Source organism: Tupaia chinensis, unplaced genomic scaffold, assembly GCF_000334495.1.
Source record: "Tupaia chinensis unplaced genomic scaffold, TupChi_1.0 Scaffold000489_1, whole genome shotgun sequence".
Classification (NCBI taxonomy): Eukaryota; Metazoa; Chordata; class Mammalia; order Scandentia; family Tupaiidae; genus Tupaia; species Tupaia belangeri.
Window position 1 is genome coordinate 3,027,133 of NW_006160001.1, and position 23,086 is coordinate 3,050,218.

The window sequence follows — 23,086 nt, forward strand, 5'->3', positions numbered from 1 at the left end:
CCCCTGGGGGGTGATTTCCTGCTTTCTATCTCTCTGTCTCTCTCTGTCTGTCTGGCGAGCGCACGCACCCTATAGCAAAAAAAAAAAAACCTCTCCAAAAAAAAAAGAGATACCAGGGGACCAGTAGATGGCATAATGGTTACATTGCTGAACTCCCACATGGTAGACTGCAGTTCGAGTCCAGGACTCAGAGGCTTAAAACTCATGCTGGGCACGTGGGCATCCATCCCCAAAATCCCAAGAGGAGAATGGAGAAGGGACTGTGGCATGGCCATTCCCCCTAGGGGGTGATATCTGGCTTTCTGTCTCTTTGTATCTATTTATCTGTCTGGTGAGTGAAAACACTCTATATGAAAAAAAAAAAAAAGATAACACCTGAGTAAAATTATAACTTAAATTACATGATCATTAAAAAGAGATACCAGGGGGGACCAGCAGTTAGCGTAATGGCTATGTCGCTGGACTCCCATGTAGTCGACCGCGGTTCGTGTCCCGGACCCGGTGGCTTAAAACTCACGCCGGGCGCGTGTGCGTGCGTGCCCAAGATCCCAAGAGGAGAATAGAGGAGAAGGGATTGCGGCGTGACCATCCCCCCTGGGGGGTGATTTCTCGCTTTCTGTCTCTATGTCTCTCTCTGTCTGTCTGGAGAACGCACACGCCCTACAGTGAAAATCTCTCAAAAAAAAAAAATTTTTTTCTCTTTAAAAAAAAAAAAAGGAACCAGCAATTGGCGTAATGGCTATGTCGCTGGACTCCCATGTAGCCAACCGCGGTTCAAGTGCCAGATCCGGTGGCTCAAACTCACGCCGGGTGCGTGTGCGTGCATGCCCAAGATCCCAAGGGAATGGAGGAGAAGGGATTGCAGTGTGGCCATCCCCTGTTTCTTAGATTTCTTCTGAGAAATCACTTTCTGTGATTTCTCACTTTCTGTCCATCTCTATCTTTCTAGCGAGTGCATACATGCTATAGCAAAAAACTCTCCAAAAAAAGAAATACTAGGACTAGCAGAAAACTCAACACCGGGAACATGGGAATGGAGGAGAAGGGATTGTGGTGTGGCCAGTCCCCCTGAGGAGTGATTTCTTGCTTTCTGTCTATGTCTTTCCAGTAAGCTCACATACTCTATAGAAAAAAAAATCTCTCTTAAAAAAAAAAAAAAAAATCTTACTGCTCTATTGAAAAATGTAATGATGAAAAAAGCAGTTGGTATTTCCAACAATATTGTCAAGTTTGCTTAAATCTAGGATAAGTGTTTGAAGACTCTATAAAATACTGACTCATCACATTATACAAGGAGTCATCAGAAAGTTTATGGAAAATGACTTATAAAAAACTATGCATAGATTTCAATTATTTTTGCACCAAGATAAACTCATACTTTAATTCTTTTTCTATAAACTTTTTGAAGTCCCCTCAGACTATTCTGTGAAGTGGTTGGTCTTTTCCTGTCAAGTCCTGTGAATTTTTCCAGTGCATTTATTACCTGTAATTCTAGCAGCTGTATTTAGGTGGTGCCTGTTAATGGGAGCTAAGGCCCAAAAGAAGGAAAGAGGTAAGGTACACAGTAGAATTCTATTAATAGAAGGGCATCTTTTTAATAATCATTATAATAAACTGTAGCCAACTATTCACTAGAGATTACTGGTTATATAAGAAATATAATTTAAAGGGATACAAATAATTAGTAATTCTTGAATGACCAGAATTGCTCTAATGTACTCTAAGTCTTATTTTACAGATAAAAGAAATGTACTGGCCCAGAAAGGTCAATATGCCAATATGCTGCCCAAGCTTTAACAAGTAGAAGATGACACATGGGGTCACACACCCCAAGGGGGGGTGTATTTTCTCATTTTCCTTCTTACTGTGTCTGTTTCCCCGTCCCACCCCAAGGACATGTACCCTAAGGCAAAAACAAACAGACCAACCTCTAAAAGCAAACAGACCAACCAAAAAAAAGAAAAAAAAAACAAACAAACAAACAAAAAAACACTACAGGCCTGCAAACAAACAAACAAACAAACAAACACTACAGGCCTATCTTATCATTTGAATGGACTGTTTTAGCTATGCATGATTTTGTAACATAATGCAATGGTCATTTGAAAAATATTGGTGACTGGGTTATACAAATCTTCAACATGTCAATATATATGTTTGCATATATGATCAAAAAATTCATTTAAGTGACCACCAATATCCTCAAAGAAGCCTTTAAGTATTGGGGAGCTGTGAAGTTCAAAGGTACAAATATAAATTTCTAATTTTTTTTTTCTTTTTTTGAAGAGGTTTTCGCTATAGGGTGCGTGTGCTTGTCAGAAAGACAGAGAGAGACAGAGAGACAGAAAGCGAGAAATCACCCCCCCCTCCCGCCCCTGTATCACCCCCCCCCTCCCGCCCCTGTGGGATGGCAACTCCGCAATCACCTCTCCCCCATTCTCCTCTCTTGGGATCTTGGGTACGCATGCACACACGCCGGGCATGATTTTAAGCCACTGAGTCTGGGACATGAACCTCAGTCGACTACATGGGAGTCCAGCGACATAGCCATTATGCTAACTACTGGTCCCAAATATCTAAAATTTTTAATTTTGCTTGAAAGCTCAAATTTTATCACTTGACACAAACATGGTCATTTGTTTTCCTAAAAGTGACAACTGACAATTTTATTTTAGTTTTTTAAGAAAATATCAAATACCCCCCAATCTGAATACCATAATTTATGGATCATTCTTTCAAGGAAAAATTATGTTCCATAATAAACTAGTTAGCTCTTAATTCAGTCATGCAAATGCATGCTTACCTGCAGGACATGCATTTGCATGAATGAATGAAGACCTAACTAGCTTCTCATTTCATCACAAATAGTTTAAAATGTATACAAGAACTGAGATTTAATAAAATGAATAATTTTACTGCTTCATCAAGGACATTTCTAAGTAAAACTGGCTTTTAGTCTTCATTGTGAACATATGGCAGGGAAGATGATAATCACTACTAGTACAGGCTGGTGCCACTGCCTTGATTTCTGCCAAGAGATCAGGACTTTACCCATCATTGCTTTGATTTCATTTGTACAAATGTCAACACAGTAAAGAAAAAAAAAAAGCAAATTATATCTAGGTATTATAATGAAAATAGTCTTGATCTTTTGTGGAACAGCTGAAAAGATCTTGGAGAATTCCATGAATCACACTCTAAAAGTTGCTGTTGTAAACTATTTTTTTCATTCAGCATTATCTCCCATATGTATCTTTACATGAGACAATTTGCTGCATGTATTTTGTTACCTAATACCCAATTCACAGTACATAGAAATGCATTCTAACTGGTTGTTCTAATTTCCTAAATCTAAAACAAATTATGTAAAAGGAGCTCTGGAAGATTTTTCTCAATTTTAGACTGAAGTACTCACTAAGCTCCAAATTATCTATGTGACCTAGAGTAAATCATTTCTAGCAGCAATTTTTCTGTCCATAAAACTAGGTGAGAGTTGGACTAGCTCAGTGATTCTCACCTCAAGGGTGAGCAGCATGTGACGGAGCTGAGATTCGCTACAAAGGAGTGGTGTTATTGATGGGAGCCGTTTCAATGTGAAAACTCCACAGGCAGAAAAAAGCACCACTGACATAATGTATGAAAGCCATTCATTATAAAATTGTTAGAAAATGGTTATTAATGCTCCCCCACCTCCCTTGCCCATCAAATTTATTTTCCACAGGGATGCCAGAATAATTTGTTTTTAATGTAAATCTGATTGTGCCACTTCTCTGCTTAAAATCCTTTAACCTCTTGTAGTTACCCTTGGAATAAAATCCAAATGCGTTCAACATGGTCTAGAAGGCCCTCACAGTCTGACCTCTGTCTCCTGCAAATCCATCTAATGCTAAAAAAGACCTTTCAATGTGCTGCTTCCTCTGCATAGGATAACATTCCCCTCTCTGCCTACCAATAACTGTATCTCAGCTTAAACAGGACTTCTGAGGAGAAGCTTTTACTGACCACAGACAACCTTAAGTGTTCCTGATATGTTGCCACTTCAGAGCACTTTATACACATACAATTATTTACTTAATTATTCATGAGTGTCTTTAAATGTCTGTCTCTTCACTGTATTATAAATCCCACAAGAGTAAGAACTGTTTCATTTATCCACAAGTTTAGCTGAGGCTATGCACATAGCAGATTGTCAACAAATATTTCCTAATTGACAGACAAAAATGCTTTGTTGTTATTTTTTTCTTTAATTTTATGGTGTGTATATTTGTGTTCTCTGGAGAAAGACAGAGAAAGAGATAGGCAAGTGAGAAACCACTCTCCAGAGGAAATGGCCACACTGCAACCCCTTCTCCATTCTCTCATGATTTAGGGCACACATGCACACACTCCAGGCGTGTTTTTTAAGCTGCCCAGTCCTGGACTCAAACCGTGTAGTCAGCCATGCAGGATCCAGCTGCTTTCACCCCCATGCTATCTGCTGGCCCCCCCAAAATAGTTCTAAAGCAAGAATATGGTGGAATTAAGAAACTAAAAGTTGTATATTGATAAAAGACATGTCGTTTTGTGACAGATCATAAGTTATGTGGATTATGAAAAAGATTTATAATGTGAAACCTATTTGGGAAATTAAGTATTAGTAAAACTGCCTGGGTAAAAGTAGCATAAACAAGAAGCTAATCTACTTCCATGTAAAGATAATCCTATGTGGACCTACTCCATGTAAAGATAAATCTATGTGAACAAATGTTTATGGAAAGGGTTTCATCTGTAAGCCTTATTTCCTCCATAAAGACATAACTATTGACTAATATTACAGGACATAAATGACCACATAAGGTGTCATTAAGTAAGTCTGTGCTAGGTATGCTTGTGGATGGGTTAATAAAACTCTCCAAAATTAACTTCTGTATTATTCTAACTAAAAGAACGCAGCTCATTAAAGAAATGTATCAATGTATCTATGTAATTAATAATTCATGACCTCTTTCCATTTTAGATTCTACTTAATTCTATTACTATTAATTACAATAACAGAAAAGTATTATCAAGGGTAGGGTGGTCTATTTTCACTTGGAGCACTTTTTTTTGGAGAGGGTCTTTTTGTTTTTGTTTTTGTTTTTTTGCTAGAGGGCACGTGTGCTTGCCAGAAAGATAGAGAGAGACAGAGAGAAAGCTAGAAATCACCCCCCAGGGGGGATGGTCATGCCGCAATCCATTCTCTTCCATTCTCCTCTTGGGATCTTGGGCACACACGCACACATGCCTGGCATGAGTGTAAGCCACCAGGTCCAGGACTCAAACCTCGGTTGACTACGTGGGAGTTCAGAGATATAACCATTATGCTAACGGCTGGTCCCTTGGAGCACTTTTTAAGTAACAATTACAAAAGCTAACATTTTCATCACGATGAATTTTAGAAGTATTGTGATAAGGAAGGATAGTTTATAAGACAGAAATTAGTTTTACTGTCACATCGACTAACAAGATTCAGAAAGAAGCAATGGTAAAGGGCAACTCATTATTCACACTTCCTTAAAACGAGGGTATTGACACCCTAACTTCCTCATCTCTGTCAGTATGAAAATGAAAAGATGAAGTACAATTTTTTAAAACTAGGGAATGGATCTAACAGGTTTATGAGGAAAGCAAGGATTTGGGAACAGTACATAAATACATTTGCTATGTAGTAAGTCACGGAAACACAGAAAAGGATAATTTTTAAAAGAGAACACATTTATAATATACAAAAGTCAGAGAGTCAACAAAACATTTTAATTTTAATTAAGTTTCATGAATGTAAAAGTCCACAATACGGACTGCCACTTTCTTTTTTATTAACTACTACTTGATAAATGGCCAACAGAATTACCACATACCACAAGAGTCCTGGTGTATTAGTCATGAACAGGGATCCATTTAGTCACAGATGGAGTGGACTGGTTGTACTGACGCTACATTGCGTGACCTAGAAATCACCAGAAGAAATTTAAACTACCCTCTATCAAATCCTCTGTCAATGTAGGGATGCCAGTAAACAAGAATATGCTTCAACTCTTTGGAGACTTACACATTCTCCTTTAAAAATAAACATATAAATGAATAAGTAAATAATCATCTGGTGTAACAGAGATACACTAATGATATTTTCATATGGAGTTCAAGATAAACAAAATGCTAATTAGCATCTTGTTTCTAATTCCTTTTTAGGATTTATTGTTCAACAATGATGTTCTCATAACTAAAATAAATTATTGGTTGAAAACTGTGAAAAGCGTGCAGATAAACAAAACTTGAACCTCAATACCCTATATAACAAGTTAACCCACATAAAAATTAAAAAATAAAAACTCTTCCTATATTAATCACACACTGTCTTTCAGACAACTTTAAAGTATTTTGGTAGAGAGTTAAAATTGTGATGCTTACATATTAGAGTAAATGGTGATAGGGGCAACCAAAACCATAAGCCTAATTACAAGTTCTAAACCCAACCTCTTAAAGAATCTGTCCTAGTAATTCTGAAACTGTTTATTATTATTTTTTAAAACCTTACAGACTTTTTATCTACTTAGTGAGTTTCAATATAAGTGAAGTACAGATGAGAAAAGGCAAGCTATTTTGAAAGGAACATTTATGAATTAAATGAATTTATGATTAAAAATAAACTTTAAATCATCACTTTTATATTCAAACCTACAGGAAAAGTTTCCCAGTAGAAGATAAATAAATTAACACCAAAATGTGCACTTTTCAATTACGGCAGTAATTTGTGTGTAGATTTTCATTATACTATAACTCATGAAGAAAATGCCTTTTTTTTTTAAATAGAGAGAGAAAGTTCTACTATAGGGCACATGCACTCACCAGAGAGACAGAGACACAGAGCGAGAAATCACCCCCTCCCCAGGGGAGATGGCCACGCCAAAATCCCCTTTCCTCCATTCGAGAGTTTGGGCATGCATGTACACGCACCCGGCATGAGTTTTAAGCCACCGGGTCTGTGACCAAAAAACGTGATAGACTACATGGGAGTCCAGTGATATAACCATTACACAATCTGCTGGTCCCAAGAAAAAGAGATTTAAACTGTGTGTGGTGGAGGCCTGAGAGCCTTAGACAGACCCTATAACCTTAAGGTAGCCCTATAGCCAGTAGTTAAGGGATACAGATCCCACATGGCTGACCCTGGGTTTGAATCTCAGCTCCAGCAGCTTGAAAATTTTGCTAGGCATGTGTGTAGGTCCAAAATCCTAACAGGATGCAGAAATGGAGGAGAAGCAATAGTGGTGTGACCACACACCAATGGAGGGAGCTTTCTTCCTCTCCCTGTATTTCTCTTTGGTAAGCATTTATACTATCTAACAATTAAACTGAATGAATGAAAGAAAAAGAAAATGTGCCTGAATAAATATTCCATTTACTATAACCATATTTTACCATAGCCAGCAAGTATGAATGAGAAAATTTTCAGGGTTTTGACTCTATTGTTAAAACCTAAGTGATTTTCCCCAAAGTTATCTGTTCCATGTAAAATTTCTATTAACAAATGCTTTAAAAGTATAAATATACTGGGGCTGGCAAGTGGCATGGTGGTTGGGGGCGCTGGACTCCCACATGGCCGACCATGGTTCAAAATAATTCTTTAAAATATATATATAAATATATTTTAATTACTCTTACAATGACATCATCAAAATTATTTTTAATGATGCTGTTTATTTTTAATTATTTATTTTATTATCCACATGAGTTCACCAGAGAGAGACAGAGAGAGAGAGAAGGGAAGAAAGCAAGTCATCAGGTCCAGGACTCAAACTGCAGTTGGCCATGTGGGAAGTCCAGTGCCTCAACCACCATGTCACCTGCTGGCCCCCAGTGGTGCTGTTCGAATGGTTATAAAAGCATCCTTATGACTTTAAAATAAAAAAAACTATGAGATTATATTAAAGAATATTTAGAATTTTTAAGAATAATTAGAACTAGGTTATTAAAATCAGAAAATTAAATTAGATAAAAGTTATACCAGATATTATAAGACTGTGATCTAAACAGTAAAATTTTCTGTTTTTATAAGAGCATCATCAAAAAAGATCCATTATGAAATAACACCACCTTACTTATTTGGCAGCCTAGACAGTACAAACCATGCCCAGAGTCAGGAAGTAAGAAAAAAAAAAAAAAAAGCCTCCTAGCAGCCAAAGAAGATGGCAAAAATCCATGTCCTAAGAAAACAAACACCACTATTACAAATTGTTTATTCTTTATTCTTCTGTTCCAATTCTAAAATACGTCAATACTCAGCTTTTTAGATGCAAAAAACATAGAGACACTGAGGCATTTCTATAGACTGTCATAGCAATAGCAGCAGGAAGTAACAAGTAAGAGGAAGGGAGAACCAAAAAATATAAATAGCAGTCGAGAACTCCAAAAGCTTTAAATATCTACCTCAGCCAAGACTTTCTGAGGCATATTGCACCACAATGTAATCATTTATAAATTTTGAAGATGTATATCATATTCAAGATAATCACAATAATGTAGAAAGTTAATGTATTTTTTAAGTTTCTCTCAAAAATACTTAGAGGGAAAAAAATATGAGTTACACAAAAGTTGACTTTTCTGAGATCCATATATTTAAATCATTGCTCCTTGGAGATTTTTATAATTATTTATACTTACATTACTGATTATAAAAATCAAGTGAAATCTGCGTAGCAGCCTTTCAGAAAAGCCAGTAAGATCCAACAAGCCCTACACAAACTCAAGTTAAGAAATGTTCATCAAATGTGGGAGCAACTCTCCCATCCAAATAAATCCTATGCCTGAATACCAACTATACATGGGGATTTGCACATTTAATCCAGATTAGAACTTTGTGAATTAAGAATAACCCCATTTTATAAGAATCTAAAACTTAGTGGTAAATAGCTTGTTCCAAGCTACTAGTACCCAATTTCATCTGGTCCTGACTACAATGGTTCTGACTACAAAGTACATGCTCTTTCTACTATACCATATCAAGTGTTGCCTACATTTTTAAATGTGTAATTCATCTTTATAAGCTACAACCAAATAAAACATTTATTAATCCCTGAATTCTACCATTGCAAACATTGACTTCATAAGCGAGCTTCACCTAACAAAGTGTATTCCTGGGATAACTACATCCATAGTATAACAGGTATTATTGGCTGTAGGGAGAGAAGGACTTGTATCAGTATATTTGGAAAATGTTGGGGTTTTTTTCCTATAATTTTTGCTATTAGGCACGTGCACATGCTGGAGAGAGACAAAGTGAGATAGAGACAGAGTGAAAGTGAGAAAAATCAAGAGGGGCAACCATACTTCAATTCCTTCTCTTCCATGCTCCTCTTAGGATTTGGGGGATGCATATGCCACCTGGTGTGCTTTACAAGCTGCCAGGTCAAGGACTCGAACCACACAGTGGGCTATATAGGATCCAGGCACCTAAACCACACACTACCAGCTGGTGCCTGCTGGCTTCTTATTTCTCAGGATCTTTCATATACTTACTCTTTGGAATTGTGACTTTTCAAGTAGAAGGTTACAGAACTTTTCCTCCAGGAATACTCTGAGTACTAGCAATGAAAGGCACATAGCTGAGAAATCCTACTAGGTATAATCCAATGCAGACAAACCTGGTCCACTAGGCTCTCATAATCTAAGACAGCCCTGATGTAAAGAAACTTAAAATACATTGAAAAAAACAATTCAGGAAAAAATTTTATTAAGTGGATATAATTTTTTATTTTTGAGAGATTTTTGCTATAGGGCATGTTTGCTCACCATAGAGACAGGAGAGACAGAATGCAAGAAATCACCCCCCTTGGGAGGGATGACCATGCTGCAATCCCTTCTCATCCATTTTCCTCTCGGGATTCCGGGTATGCACGCACACTTGCCCAGCATGGAACTCAAGTTGGCAGGTCTGGGACTCAAATCACAGTCAACCATATAGGAGTCCAGTGCCTTAACCACTACTCCACTTGCTGGGCCCATGTGGTTATAATCTTTATGTCTCTTTTTTCCTCTACTTTAGATTCAGCTTTTAGGGAAAAAATCACGGAGTTAGAAAATGACATGCAAATAAGCTAATATTAAGAAGATCCCTACAATATTTTATGAAAAGTTTCAAAGCTGCAAAAAAAGGTAAAAGAATAATACAATAAAAACATCATCCCAGAGATACCATATATAACAGTTTATTACATCTGCATTCTCAATCTCTTTCTCTGTAATACATATATACACATTTATTTCTGTTATATCATTTAAAAGTAAATTGCCTATCTCATAAGATTTCATGCCTGTTCATCAACTGGTATATTTTATTTTAAAAATTACTTATGTAATTTTATTTGTTATTGTTAATATTGTTTTAATTTTGCTACAGGGCATGCACACTCACCAGAGAGAGACAGGGAAAGTAAGAAAGCAAGCCATCAGGTCTGGGAATCAAATCACAGTCAGCCATCTGGGAGTCCAGGACCCTAACTACCACCCTACCTGCTGGGCCCAGCAAGTATCTTTTAAGAACAAAGAATTTTCTTCATAACCATAATTCCACATAACATGATTCAATAATATCATCTCTATCAGTTTATAACTGATGCATAAGAAATCATTCTCTATATTCAATAGCTTAAAAAAACAAGTATATATTATTAGGTTGATGAGAAAGTCAAGACATTTTTCTATGCAAAAATACATCATGACTCTTCTGATCACCCAGTATTTTTTTAATCTGCTAGTCAGCTGAATGATCTATACTATCTGGCTTAACTCATGTGTTATGAACAGTTCTACTAATCTAGGCTGAGTTGGTACAAGTTTGGCAGCTGGCTGACTCTAAGTTGGGCTAGGATATCTGAACTGGGATAAGTGAACTATTCTCTTCAGAACCCTTTTTCACATTCCAGCAGGGAAGATAGCCTGATCAGATAGAAATGCAAGAATTATTTCAATGTTTTCCCTTCTGTTATCAAGGCCAGCCTCAAATTTACAATTCTGCTTCAGCCTCCCAAGACACTGGGACTATAGGCATCTATCACCAGGACAACCTTTAGCTTGGACAGAGAACCAAACCCAAGCCTCCCGTTGGTCCCAGCCTATGGAACATAGTCTTGGCAGCATACACTGCTCCATTTGACTCTATGCAAGAAACCTTTTTTGTTTTTGTTTTATTTTACTTTATATTATTTTATTTTTTACTATTAGTTTTTCAATTAGTTACAGGGAGTGTACACTCACCAGAGAGAAAGAGAAAGAGTGGGAAAGTAAGAAAGCATCCCCTGGGGAGGATATTTTTGCTACAATCCCTTCTCCTCTTTCTTCTCAGGATTCTGGGCACATACACATATGGATGGCCTGTCCTCCAAGATGGGTCTACAATGCAAACCACCCAGTTGGGCATGTGGGATCCAACTGCTTTAACTACCACAGCACCAGCTGGCCCACAGGAACTCTTAAGGGGCCTAAGCTCAGAACTGAAACACCATCGTTTTTTCCATATTCAGTTACCCAGCTTAGATCCATGTGGTGAGAAAACAGACAACTCTCATGGGACTAGCTACAAAGTCACATTACAAAGGACATGCATATAAGAAAAGACTAAGAATTGTGACCATTTAAAAAATCCATCTATCATATCACCTAATAATAAAAATGTCCCTAAAAGTGGGTCGACAGGTGGCATGGTGGTTAAGGAGCTGGAATTCCCACATGGCTGACTGTGATTCAAGTCCTGGACCTGGCAGCTTGCTTTCTCACTCTCCCTCTCTCTCTTTCTCTGGCAAAACTCATGTGAAAAAATAAATAAATAAATATGTCTCTGTCCCAAAAATATCTATCAACCCCTTCCCTTCTTTTCTTTAGTGTAAATATCAAATCAAGGTTCACAAATTACATGGTTTATGAAGTGCTGGCCATGATTCAAGTTGAAACAGCCGCCTACCTTTTTTCTTTCGTAATATTAACATTTGAAACATTCACTTGCTCAAAAGAAACTGAATTGAAGAGATTTCAATACTTCTAAATATTAATTTCATAGTATATAAAATAAAACCTAAATTTGAAATTATATCTTTTATTTATAGGTGAAAATCATATAATCATGTTTTACTATTAAGTCATCAATAAAAGTCATGACCTATTTTTCTATGCAAAAATTCATTGTAATTTTTCTGACAGCCCAGTATTTAATTAAACTTTACACTTTGAGTTAATATATGAAGTTAGAACAAGGAAATATAAGCATCAGGATCCCTAATATTCTATTTTCTACTTTACTACCCAGATCTTTACAATACAAATGGTAAAATCCCAAAAGACATGAATGTTTTAGATGAGTATCAGTAATACTCACGCGTCATTGGAGCATGTCATAAATTCTCCCTTTATTTTAGGATGCCATGAACCAGTATGAAGCATTGCTGTGTGACCCTTAAAAAAATAAAGAAAAAACATGTCAATAAAAGGTAAAAAAGTCAAACTGAACAGAAACTGACAGCATGTTAAAAGTAAAACCACCAAGAGTATACTATTTTTATTATAAACATATTATTTTATCCCAACTTAATCTCACATCAGGCTTTATTTCACCTTGTAAATTCATTTATGTACTATCCCCTCACTGGATTAATCAGTGTTTACATATAACAGGTGTTTAATAAGGTAGACAATAGAAGAGAAACGACATCCTCTTTTCAAGGAAAAAAAAAAAAACAGCAAAACCATATAAGAAAAACAGGCCTTCTTTAAAGATCATGATTCTTTTCTTCAATGGAAAACAATGTGCATACATGCCCAAAATTCTGAAAGGAAGGAGAAATGGAGGAGATTACAACATGACCATCCCCCATGAGTGAGGTGCTTTCTAACACAGGGTTAGCAGATGGCATGGGGGTTCCAGTGGACCTCACATGGTTGATCACAGTTTGAATCTGGACTAGGCAGCTTGAAAAATCACACTGGGCTCATGTGTGTCCATGCCCAAAATCCCAAGTGGAGAATAGGAAAGAAGGGACTGCAGTGTGGTCATTCCCCAGGGAGATGATTTCTCACTCTCCCTCTCACTCTCTCTGTCTCTCTCTGGCGAGTGCATAATACACCCTATGGCAAAAAAATAAATAAATAAATAAAACGAAACAAAACCTAAAAGAAAAGTAATAATAAACCAAAAATAAATATATAAATAAAAATAAAAACTGACACACACACCACCAAATCAAGAAGAGTATATCTCAAACATACATACAACATATCCTAGGTAGTAGTCAGCCAGAGTGATCTATTCATATAGTAAGTCAGATTCAGGGGGAGCAAAAGAAAGCCTAATATTTTTTAGTATAATCATGATAGTGTCTCTTATTCTGACAAGGTCCAAACTCTTCTAGCCATGCTAGAAGAAACAAGATGTGCATATTTAAATGACTAAGAAGGAAAATAAGAGTAACTCTCTGGAAAGAATGAATTGGAACTGGACTACCACACATGGGCCTGGAGAGCATCACTAGTCCAAGTCTCCCACAATATCTGACTAACTTCTGACATTCTGTTCATGTTTATGGGATACAAAGGGGGACTACAGAGCTGGAGTCTCTTAGTAAGCAGTAGAGAGGCATGAATTGAAGCAATGCCTAGAGGGACTAGATAGGTAATTTTCTGACTCAAGACTTACATACCCAACTAGCTACTTGACATTTCTATTTGCATACCATAGGATCTCACACATGAATGGTCCACTAGGGAAATCTTGACTCTTATTACCCACTTCATTTTCAATTTCTTTCCTAGTTGCTCAAGCTGAAAGCATGTAAATCATTTCTAAACACTCCCATAACCATTGACCCAAAACCCTCTCTATTTTTTTTTTAATTTGCAAGATGGTGCATGCCCTGGTCAGAATGAGACAGTAAGAGAGAGAAAGTGAGAAAACATCCCTCATAAAGGATAGTCATTTCACAATTTCTTTTCCATATCTCACACTTTCGGGATTTGGGACATGCATGCACATGCACCAGTGTGTTTTTCAAGCCACTAGGTCTGGGGTTCTAACTGTGCAGTCAGCCATGTGCGATCCCATAGCTTTGCCACCATGCCACTGTCTGACTGACCAAATCCTCTCTATTCATCCAGATTCAATCCACCAGTTAGTCCTGTTGATTATATCCAAAATATATCTCAAATCTACCTGTTTTTCTCTTTCTCACCACTATCATTCTTGTATAGCCAACATTATCTCGTGTTTCTACATCTATTTTTTTTTTAATTATTTTATTTAACTTTATTTATTATTTATTCATTTGTTTATTTAAATTTGACCAGAGAGGGACAGAGTGAGAGAGAGAGAGAAAGAGAAAGTGAGAAAGCAAGCCACCAGGTCCAGGACTCGAACCACGGTCGGCCATGTGGGAATCCAGCGCCTTTAACCACCATGCCACCTGCCGGCCCCATCTACATCTGTTATTAAATACTGTAATAAGTTTGTTACTAATCCTCTGCTTTCATTCTTACCTCATGTATTCCACATAGCGATGAGTATGATCTTTAAAAATGCAATTCTACAATAAGTATGGTCCTCCTCTGCATATAACCCGCTCCTGGCTTTCCAATTTCTATGTAGGATACAAATTTTCTGACTCCTGCTTTTCTTACTTATGTTGTGCTCCCTCCTGTCCTACGTGCACTAACAATGCCCTCCTTTCAGTTCCTCCAGTACACTCAGATCTTTCCTCATATTAGGGCCTTCTCATATGCCTCTCTCTCTCTTTTTTTTCCTTAAAGAAAGAGATTTGTGCTATGGGGCGCACACACTTGCAAGAGAGATAGAGAAAGAGAGACAGAAAGCGAGAAATCACCCTCCTGGGGGGAGGGCCAACACTACAATCCCTACTCCTCTAGTCTCCTCTCAGGATTTGGGGCTAGCACACACATGTGCCTGACATCTCACATGTTTTTCTATCTACTGGAAATATCTTTATTTTCCCTCTTTCTCATGCTCATTCTTTTGATCTGAGTCTATTCACCAGTGGTTCAAAAAACACTCCCTGGACCTCTTTATAAGTAAACACAGCCCACCTGATTGTTCTTTACCATAGCACCTATGGGAAATACCACAACTTGTAATTCTTTTTCTCCATTGCCCAATGGCAAGTGTACTCAGCGGGAGGAGGCGGGGGGAGTGGTGAAAGCACCCTCCAACAGAGTGTGGTCAAGTCACAATCCGTCCTCCACTTACCCTTCCCATCAGGGTTTTGGACATGATGGCACATGTCTAGTGTGCTTTTCAAGCCACTGAGACTGGGACATGAACTATGGCTGGCCATTTCCGGCTCCCAATGCACAGCAGTTAACTACTGTGCTACAAGGCAGTCCTCACAATTTGTAATCTTCAATCTATTTATTTGTTATTGGACTTTTGAAATAGTATTAATGTTTTATAAATTCACAAGCAAATAAGGATAGGGAAATCAAAAATCAAATAGAAACAGAAATAAATGAACCTTCCTGTATTTCAAATGAGTAACACATTGAAAAGATAAACAAAACGTAATAACCCAAGTAACAAAACACTGTGCAGTGGATTAAAGAGTGGCCCTCCAAAAGATATGCTCTTATCCTAATTATGGAAAAAGAGTTCTCTGCAGACAAAATTAAGAATATCAAGATTAGTTATCAGGTAGGTCCCAAAGTCCAAGGTAAATGTCCTTATAAGAGACAGAAGAGAATACTCAAAGAGAAAACAAAAAGAAGAAAACACTAGAGTCATGTATCCAACAAACCAAGGAATACCTGGAGTTACAGGAGGTTGAAGGAAGCAAGGAAGGATTTTCCCCTAGAGCCACTGGATGAAGCTGCCAACACCCTGATTTAAGACTTCTGGGCTCTACAAATGTGAAAGAATAAATCTGCCTGTGGTAATTATGGTACCCCTAGGAACCTAGGACATACTCTCAGTCTAAGACTGAAAGGACTGTAAAGAAATATTAAGTTCTAGCTAATACATTTGTTTCTTTTTTATAGTGGTATGCATTAACAATTCTAAAACTGCTTTCAATATAATAAAAAATGAGGCCAATGAGGAAATACGTTGTGGATAATGGGAATCAGGTTTTGCACAGTTGAAGAGAGTTGCCAAAGTGGAAAAGAGGAAACTAGAATGAACTCTGTAGTGTTTGATTAAAATTAGGCACATTTTTAATAGGCACATATAAGTACAGGTGTGCACATGTGTAGTTGCTCTTTAGCACAATACATTGAAAACGGATAAAAACAATACATTTCCGCAAAACTAGCAGATATTTTCAGATATTTTCAACTGCGGTTTGAATCCCAGACCCAGAGGCTAGAAATTCATGCCAGGTGCAGGTATGTGTTGCCCAAAATCCCAAGAGAAGGATGGTGGAGAAGGGACTGTGGCATGGTCATCCCCCTGGGTGGTGATTTCTTGCTTTCTGTCTCTCCAGCAAGTACACGTGCCCTATAGCAAAAATCTCTCAAAAGAAAAAAAAAAAGTGATCCATGGGCCAGTCAGTAGTATGGTGGTTAAAGTTGCTGGATCCTATGTGGCCAGCTGCATGGTATAAGTCCCAGACCCAGTGGCTTGAGAAACACACCAGGTATATATGCATATGTCACCAAAATTCGAAGTGAATTGAAAAGAGAGTGCATCATGGCCATCCACCCGAGGTGGTGCTTTCACTTTCTGTCTCCCTCTCTTTCTCTCTAATTCCTTTTCTCTGTACCTCCCTCTTTTCTCTCCTGGTGAGTGCATGCACCCTATATATAGCAAATTTAAGGGGAAACAAAAATAATTCAGGTTAACGTGTTCATATTAGACAAACTGACATAATGTACTGCCTGAGATGATGAAGAAGGACACAGTAACATTTCTCTGACAGTCTTCCTGAACATGCAAATCCCCCAAACACTATAATTTAGGCAAGATGTCTACTCCTACCATTCCTATTCAATGTTATGTGAGAAGTCCTAGTAAGTACATTAATGCACGAAATGGAATTAAAGGGCATTAAGAGGGTTGGCTCCACACAACCGGTTGAGGGAGTTGGATCCTACAAGGCTGACAGTGGTGTAAGTCCCAGCTTGAAAAATGCACAGGATGTATGTGCATGTTTGCTTAAAATCTTTACAGTACGGAGAAATGGAGAAGAGACGGAAGTGTGACCATGCTCCACTGGAGGGTGCATTCTCTCTGTATCTCTCTCTAGTGCATGTGCACACCTTCTTATACTTAAATATATATATATAGATAGATAGATAGATAGATAGATAGATAGATATTAAGATTGTAAAAGAAGAAATAAAAATTTCATTCCAAGACACAATGACCATGTAAACAATCCCACAGAATCTACAAAAAATCATTGGATTGTCAGAAAAGTCATGAAGTATTTTTGCATAGAAAAACAAAAAGGCACAGGGCATGGTTGGTAAGGTACTGGATTTCCATAGCTGCTGACCATGGCTCAAGTCCCAGGCCTGGTGACTTGAAAATAACAAACAGATAAATAAATAAATGTAAAAATACTTTAAAAAAAAAGAAGAAGTACAAAAAGGCACATCAGGACTTTTTCAACAACCTAATACTAAAACTGATAAGTGAGTTTAACAAGGTTGCAGGATTCATGATTAACACACAATGAAGTAGTATTATATTCTATATACTACCAATGAACAATTAAAAGCAAAAAATTAAATGGCACCATTCATAATTGCTCCAAAAAATAAATACTTTGGCATAAATCTAACAAAATACATTCAGGATCTGTTGAAAACTATAAAGAAAGCCCAGATGAAAAATAAAAACAGAAGACACTGGGTCAGCAGGTGGCATGGAGTTTAAGGCACTGGATCCCACAGGGCCAACTCTCTGGCTTCAGTCCTGGATCTGGTGGCTGGAAAACATGCCAAGCATAGGACTAGCAGAAGATGTAATGGTTACATCACTGGACTCCCACGTAGTCAACCTGGTTTGAGTCCTGGACCCAGCAGCTTAAAACTCACGCCAGCTGCATGTGTGTGTGTCCCCAAAATCCTGAGAGGAGAATGGAGGAAAAGGGATTATGGCATGGCCATCCCCCCTAGGGGGTGATTTCTCACTTTGTCTCTCTGTCTCTCCGGTGAACACATGCACCCTATAGCAAAAATCTCTTTGAGAAAAGAAAGAAAGAAAAAGAAAAATACTCCAAGCATGTATGCGTGATGTGTGCATGCTCAGAATCCCAAGAGGAAAATGAAGGGATTGTGGCATTGCCAGCTTCCCTGGGGTAATTTGTCACTTTCTCTCTCTCTCTCTGTCTCTTTCCAATGAGTGCATGCACCCTACAGTAAAAATCTAAGAAAGGAAAAAATATATAGAAGACCTAAGTAAGTGGGAAGATATACTGTATTGATGGATTAGAGGACTCACTACAGTGAAGATGTCAATTTCCCCAAATTGCTCTTTAAATTCAAAACAATTCCAAACAAAATTCCAACAGTATTCTTTGCACATATAAACAGAATGATTTTAAAACTCATGTGAAAAAAAATAAAGAAACCTGGGTCAACCCTATACGCTAGTGTCATGTGGTCAAACGTGGCTCAGATATAGAACACAGCAGCTTGAAAAATACACCAGAATTGGGTATATGTATGCCCCCAACTCCAACTAGAAGGGGGAAACGGAGCGGAAGGGATTGCAGTATGACCACATCAATCAGCAGGTCACTGAGGGGTGCTTTCTCCCCATTCCTCTTTATGTATCTCTCTGTTTCTCTCTGGCAAGTGTACACACACTGGCAATTAAAAAGGAAGAAGGAAAAGGAGAAGGAGGGAAGAAGAAGAAAGTAAAAGAAGAAGGAAGGAAGAAGAAAGAGGAGAAGGAGGGAGGAAGAGGAAGAAGAAGGAAAGAAACTAAAATAGTCAAACCAATTTTTAAAAGAATAACAAAGTTGCAAGGTTCATACTATCAAACTTTAAGAACTACCAAAATATCACAGTAATATAGTAATCAAGACAGTGTGCAAGGATAAACACACATCAGTAAAACAGAACTGAGAGCCCTGAAATAAACCCACTCGAATATCATCAATTGATATTTGTTAAAGATGCAATTGAAAAACAACTCAGTAGAGAAAGGACAGTCCTTTCAACCAAGGGTACTGAAACAACTGCCATTCATAAGAGCCAAAAACAAGAAACCACAACTATTCCGCATCTCATATCCAAAAATTAACTCAAAATAGACCATAGCCTTGAAAATAAAACATAAAATAACTAAATTCATATAATAATAACTGGAGAAAACCTTTGCAACGTTGGGTTTTGTGAAGAATTCTTAGATAGGGGCCAGTTCTCTGGCCTGGTGGTTAAGAAGCTGGATCCCATATTGCATGATTTGAATCCCAGCTCCAGTAGTTTGTAAAACATGCCAGATACATGTGTGCATGCCCAAATATCCTGAAAGGATAAAAAACTGGAGAAAGGGTTGCAGTGTGACTATGCCTCATGGGAGGTGGCTTTCTCCCTCTCCCTCTCTTTCTCTGGCTCTCTATTTCTTCCTGGTGAGTGCACAAACCCTCTGGTAAATTTTTTAAAAATAAATAAAACAAAAAGAGCTCTTAGATACACCAAGAACATGATCCATAAAGAAAAAAATTATAAACTGGACTTAATCAAAATTTAAAAGCTTTTGCTTTTGTGAGTCGAATGAATAAACAAGCTATAGAATGGGGAAAATATCTGTAAAACATGTATGTGAAAAAGGACTTACATTCAGTGTACATATATGTGTGTGTATATATACACAGTCAAAGAGTACAATATGTTCATGAGAGAGTAACAGAGACAGAGAACTACACAATGACTCATCATCACACCACAATTCTTTTTCCTCCATGTCTCTTTCCCATCAGGATTTTGGGCATACATCCCAAGCACCAGATGTGGTTTCCAAAAAGTTGGGGCTGGGAATCCAATTGACAGCTAGCCATGTGGAATCTGGCTCCTTGAACCAATGTGCTATGACTCTGGGCTCAGATATTCTTTTTTTTTATAGTTATTTGTTTAATTTTATTTATCATTATTATTATTAGTTTTAGTTTTCAGGGCACATGCAGAAAGACACAGAGAGAGACAGGGAAAACACTAACTTGGAAAAACACTTACACATACATGTTTATTGCAGCATTATTCACAATTGCTAAGATATGAAATCAGTCCAAATGTCCAAGAACAGATGAATGACTGAAAAAATGTGGCACATTGAATCTACGGGATACTACTTAGCCATAAAGAACAAAGAGACATTTGATATAAAGTGTTCAAATGTTGAAATTTAATATTAAGTGAAACAAACAAACAAAAAATATTAAGTGAAACAAGCCATACTATGAAAGATAGGCATTGTATGTCCCCACTTCATATATATACCGAATGTCTGTACTCTATGGCAGAAACTAAAGATCTAAAAGTATAATAGCAGAGAGGGCAATTGAAGATATCAGAGACAATATAGGTGGGGGTGAGTAATGAAGGGTGGTAGGGAAGGGATCAGAGAAAAATAAAACATTTAACAGATACAAAAAGGAGAAATTTATCATTGATAATGTACATGTAATATTCATAACTTGACTAATATGCACTATGTACTGTTTTCATGCTGGTATAAACCATTTTTGTATGCTCTAAAGATGTATAGTGACAAAGTGCAAATAAATTAAAAATGAAAGAATGTCTAAATTCCAAAATACTGACAATACCAATTGACAGTGAGGAGGCAGAGCAACAGGAACTCTCATTCATTCTAGATGGGAAAGTAAAATGCTCTAGCCACTACAGAAGGTGGCAGTGTCTTATAAAGCTATACACATTTTGACCATATGATCCAACAATCACACTCCTAGGTATTTATTTAACTAATTTGAAAGTATGACCACACAAAACCTACACTAAAATGTTCATAAAAGTTTTATTCATACAATTTTGTTGAGAAAATATGTTTCTGCCAGTGATAACAGAGAGGGGTGTGGGACGAAGACAGAAGTCAATAGAACTAATTCATAGATTTTAGCATCATCAATTAGTAAGTGATGGTGCCATTTACTGAGACAAACTACATAAGGAAATAGTCTAGAAAGAAAAATAAGGATTCATTCCTTTTGACATGTTATGTTGAGATGAATATTATACATCCAAGTGAGTCTGACAGATAGGTGGTTGATAATATTGGTAAGGTGCAAAGACAGGGCAAGAACTATACATCTGCAAATAATTGGTGTCTATGCACAGTATTAAAAGCCATATGAACAGAAGAAATCAATCAGTAAGCAGTATAAATACTAAAAAGGCCCAGCACTGAGTACTGGGATGCTCCAATATTTCAAGGTTAAATAGGAAAGGAAGAGCAAGTAAAAAAGTTAAAAAGAATATCAGGGCTAGCCCTGTAGCACAGTAGTTAAGTGCTATGTGTAGGGAGCCAGATGCCCACATGGCTAATTATGATTCAATCCTGGCCCAAGTGGGTTGAAAAACACACTAGGCATGGGTGCATGTGTTCCCAAAATCTTGAGAGAAAGAGGAAATAGAGGAAAGAGATTATAGCATGACCATGCCCCATTGAAACTTCTCTCTCTCTCTCTCTCTCTCTCTCTCTCTTCCTTTCTCTGTCAAGTGCAAACGTCCTGTGGTAATTTAAAAAAGAAAATTCAGGGGACCAGCAGATGGCGTAATGTTTACGTCGTTGGACTCCTAAGTAGTCAACCATGCTTCGAGTCCTGGACCCAGCACCTTAAAACTCACAACAGGCATGTGTGTGTGCATGCCCAAAATCCCAAGAGAAGAATGGAAAAGAAGGGACGGCGGCATAAACATCCTCCTTGGGGGTGATTTCTCGCTTTTGTGTGTGTTTCTCAAGTGAGTGCATGCACCCTATAGCAAAAATCTCTCTCTCAAAAAAAAAAAAAAAAAAAAAAGGTGTGTGGAGGAGAGAAAAATCAACTGAGTCAAATACAGTTAAGAGTTACATTATCATGAGTACAAAGAACTGATGCTTGGATACGGCATGACAATAAGAGGACAATGAGAGCCAGTCAGTGACATGGTGGTTGGGGCAGCTAGATCTCATATAGTCCATTGCAAAGGTTGAGTTCCAGGGCCCAGAGGCTTGGAAAGTACACCAGGTGCATACACATGCATGTCCCAAATCCCAAAAGGATAAAGGGAAGAGAAGGGATTGCAGTATTACCATCCTCAATGGGGGGGGTTGGGGGAGGGGGGTGCTTTCTCAGATTCCCACTTTCTATGTCTCTCTGGTGAGCTCATGTGCCCCATAGCAAATTTAAATTAAAAAAAAAAAAAAAAAGAGCAATGAACAGCAACATGATTTAGGTTCACCTCAATTCCATGCAAAAATCAAATAATTGGCTGACTGATTAAAATACATAGTATTATTAATCTCTTCCAAAAATAGAAACTGGTCAGCCTGTGTTTATTTAAGAAAAAAAAAGAATTCTAGGGATCAGCAGATAGTGTAATGGCTATGTCACTGTACTCCCATGTAGTTGACCACAGTTTGAGTCCTGGACCCAGTGGCTTAAACTCATGCTGGGCGCGTGTGTGTGCATATCCAAGATCCTGAGAGGAGAGTGGAGGAGAAGAAACTGTGGCATGGTCATCCCCCTGGAGGGGGGTGATTTCTCGCTTTCTGTCTCTCTGTGTCTTTCTGGCAAGCGCACACGCCCTATAGCAAAAATATCTCCCCAAAAAAAGAATAAAAAAGAATTATTAATGACTAGTAGTTAATGGGTATCTGATTTAGATCAGATTATTAGCCCCACTAAGTATCTGCCTCTGGGTCTGGGAAAAAAGAGCTCATAATTTGCAATAAAAGAATCACTCTAGTAGCCCAAGACATGCCCCCTGTATTTGAGGACTTAGATCCTAAAATGCTTTGGCTTCCTCAATTGGGGGTGGGGTGTGGGGGGTTTCCTTAATCTTATACCATACTACACACTCTGATTCTCTTCCTCTGCTTAACTCAGCTCTACCTCCACTGACATCTCTG

At 37.7% G+C, this 23,086-nt stretch overlaps 1 protein-coding gene across 1 annotated transcript in view; it reads right to left on the minus strand.

Moving 5' to 3' along the window:
- WDR70 (WD repeat domain 70) overlaps positions 1-23,086 on the minus strand; it is a 263,224-nt gene that overhangs the window by 163,207 nt on the left and 76,931 nt on the right. The window contains exon 9 of the mRNA XM_006156313.3: positions 12,386-12,462. Within this exon, the coding sequence (XP_006156375.1) occupies positions 12,386-12,462 (77 nt within the window). The remainder of the gene's footprint in view (positions 1-12,385; positions 12,463-23,086) is intronic.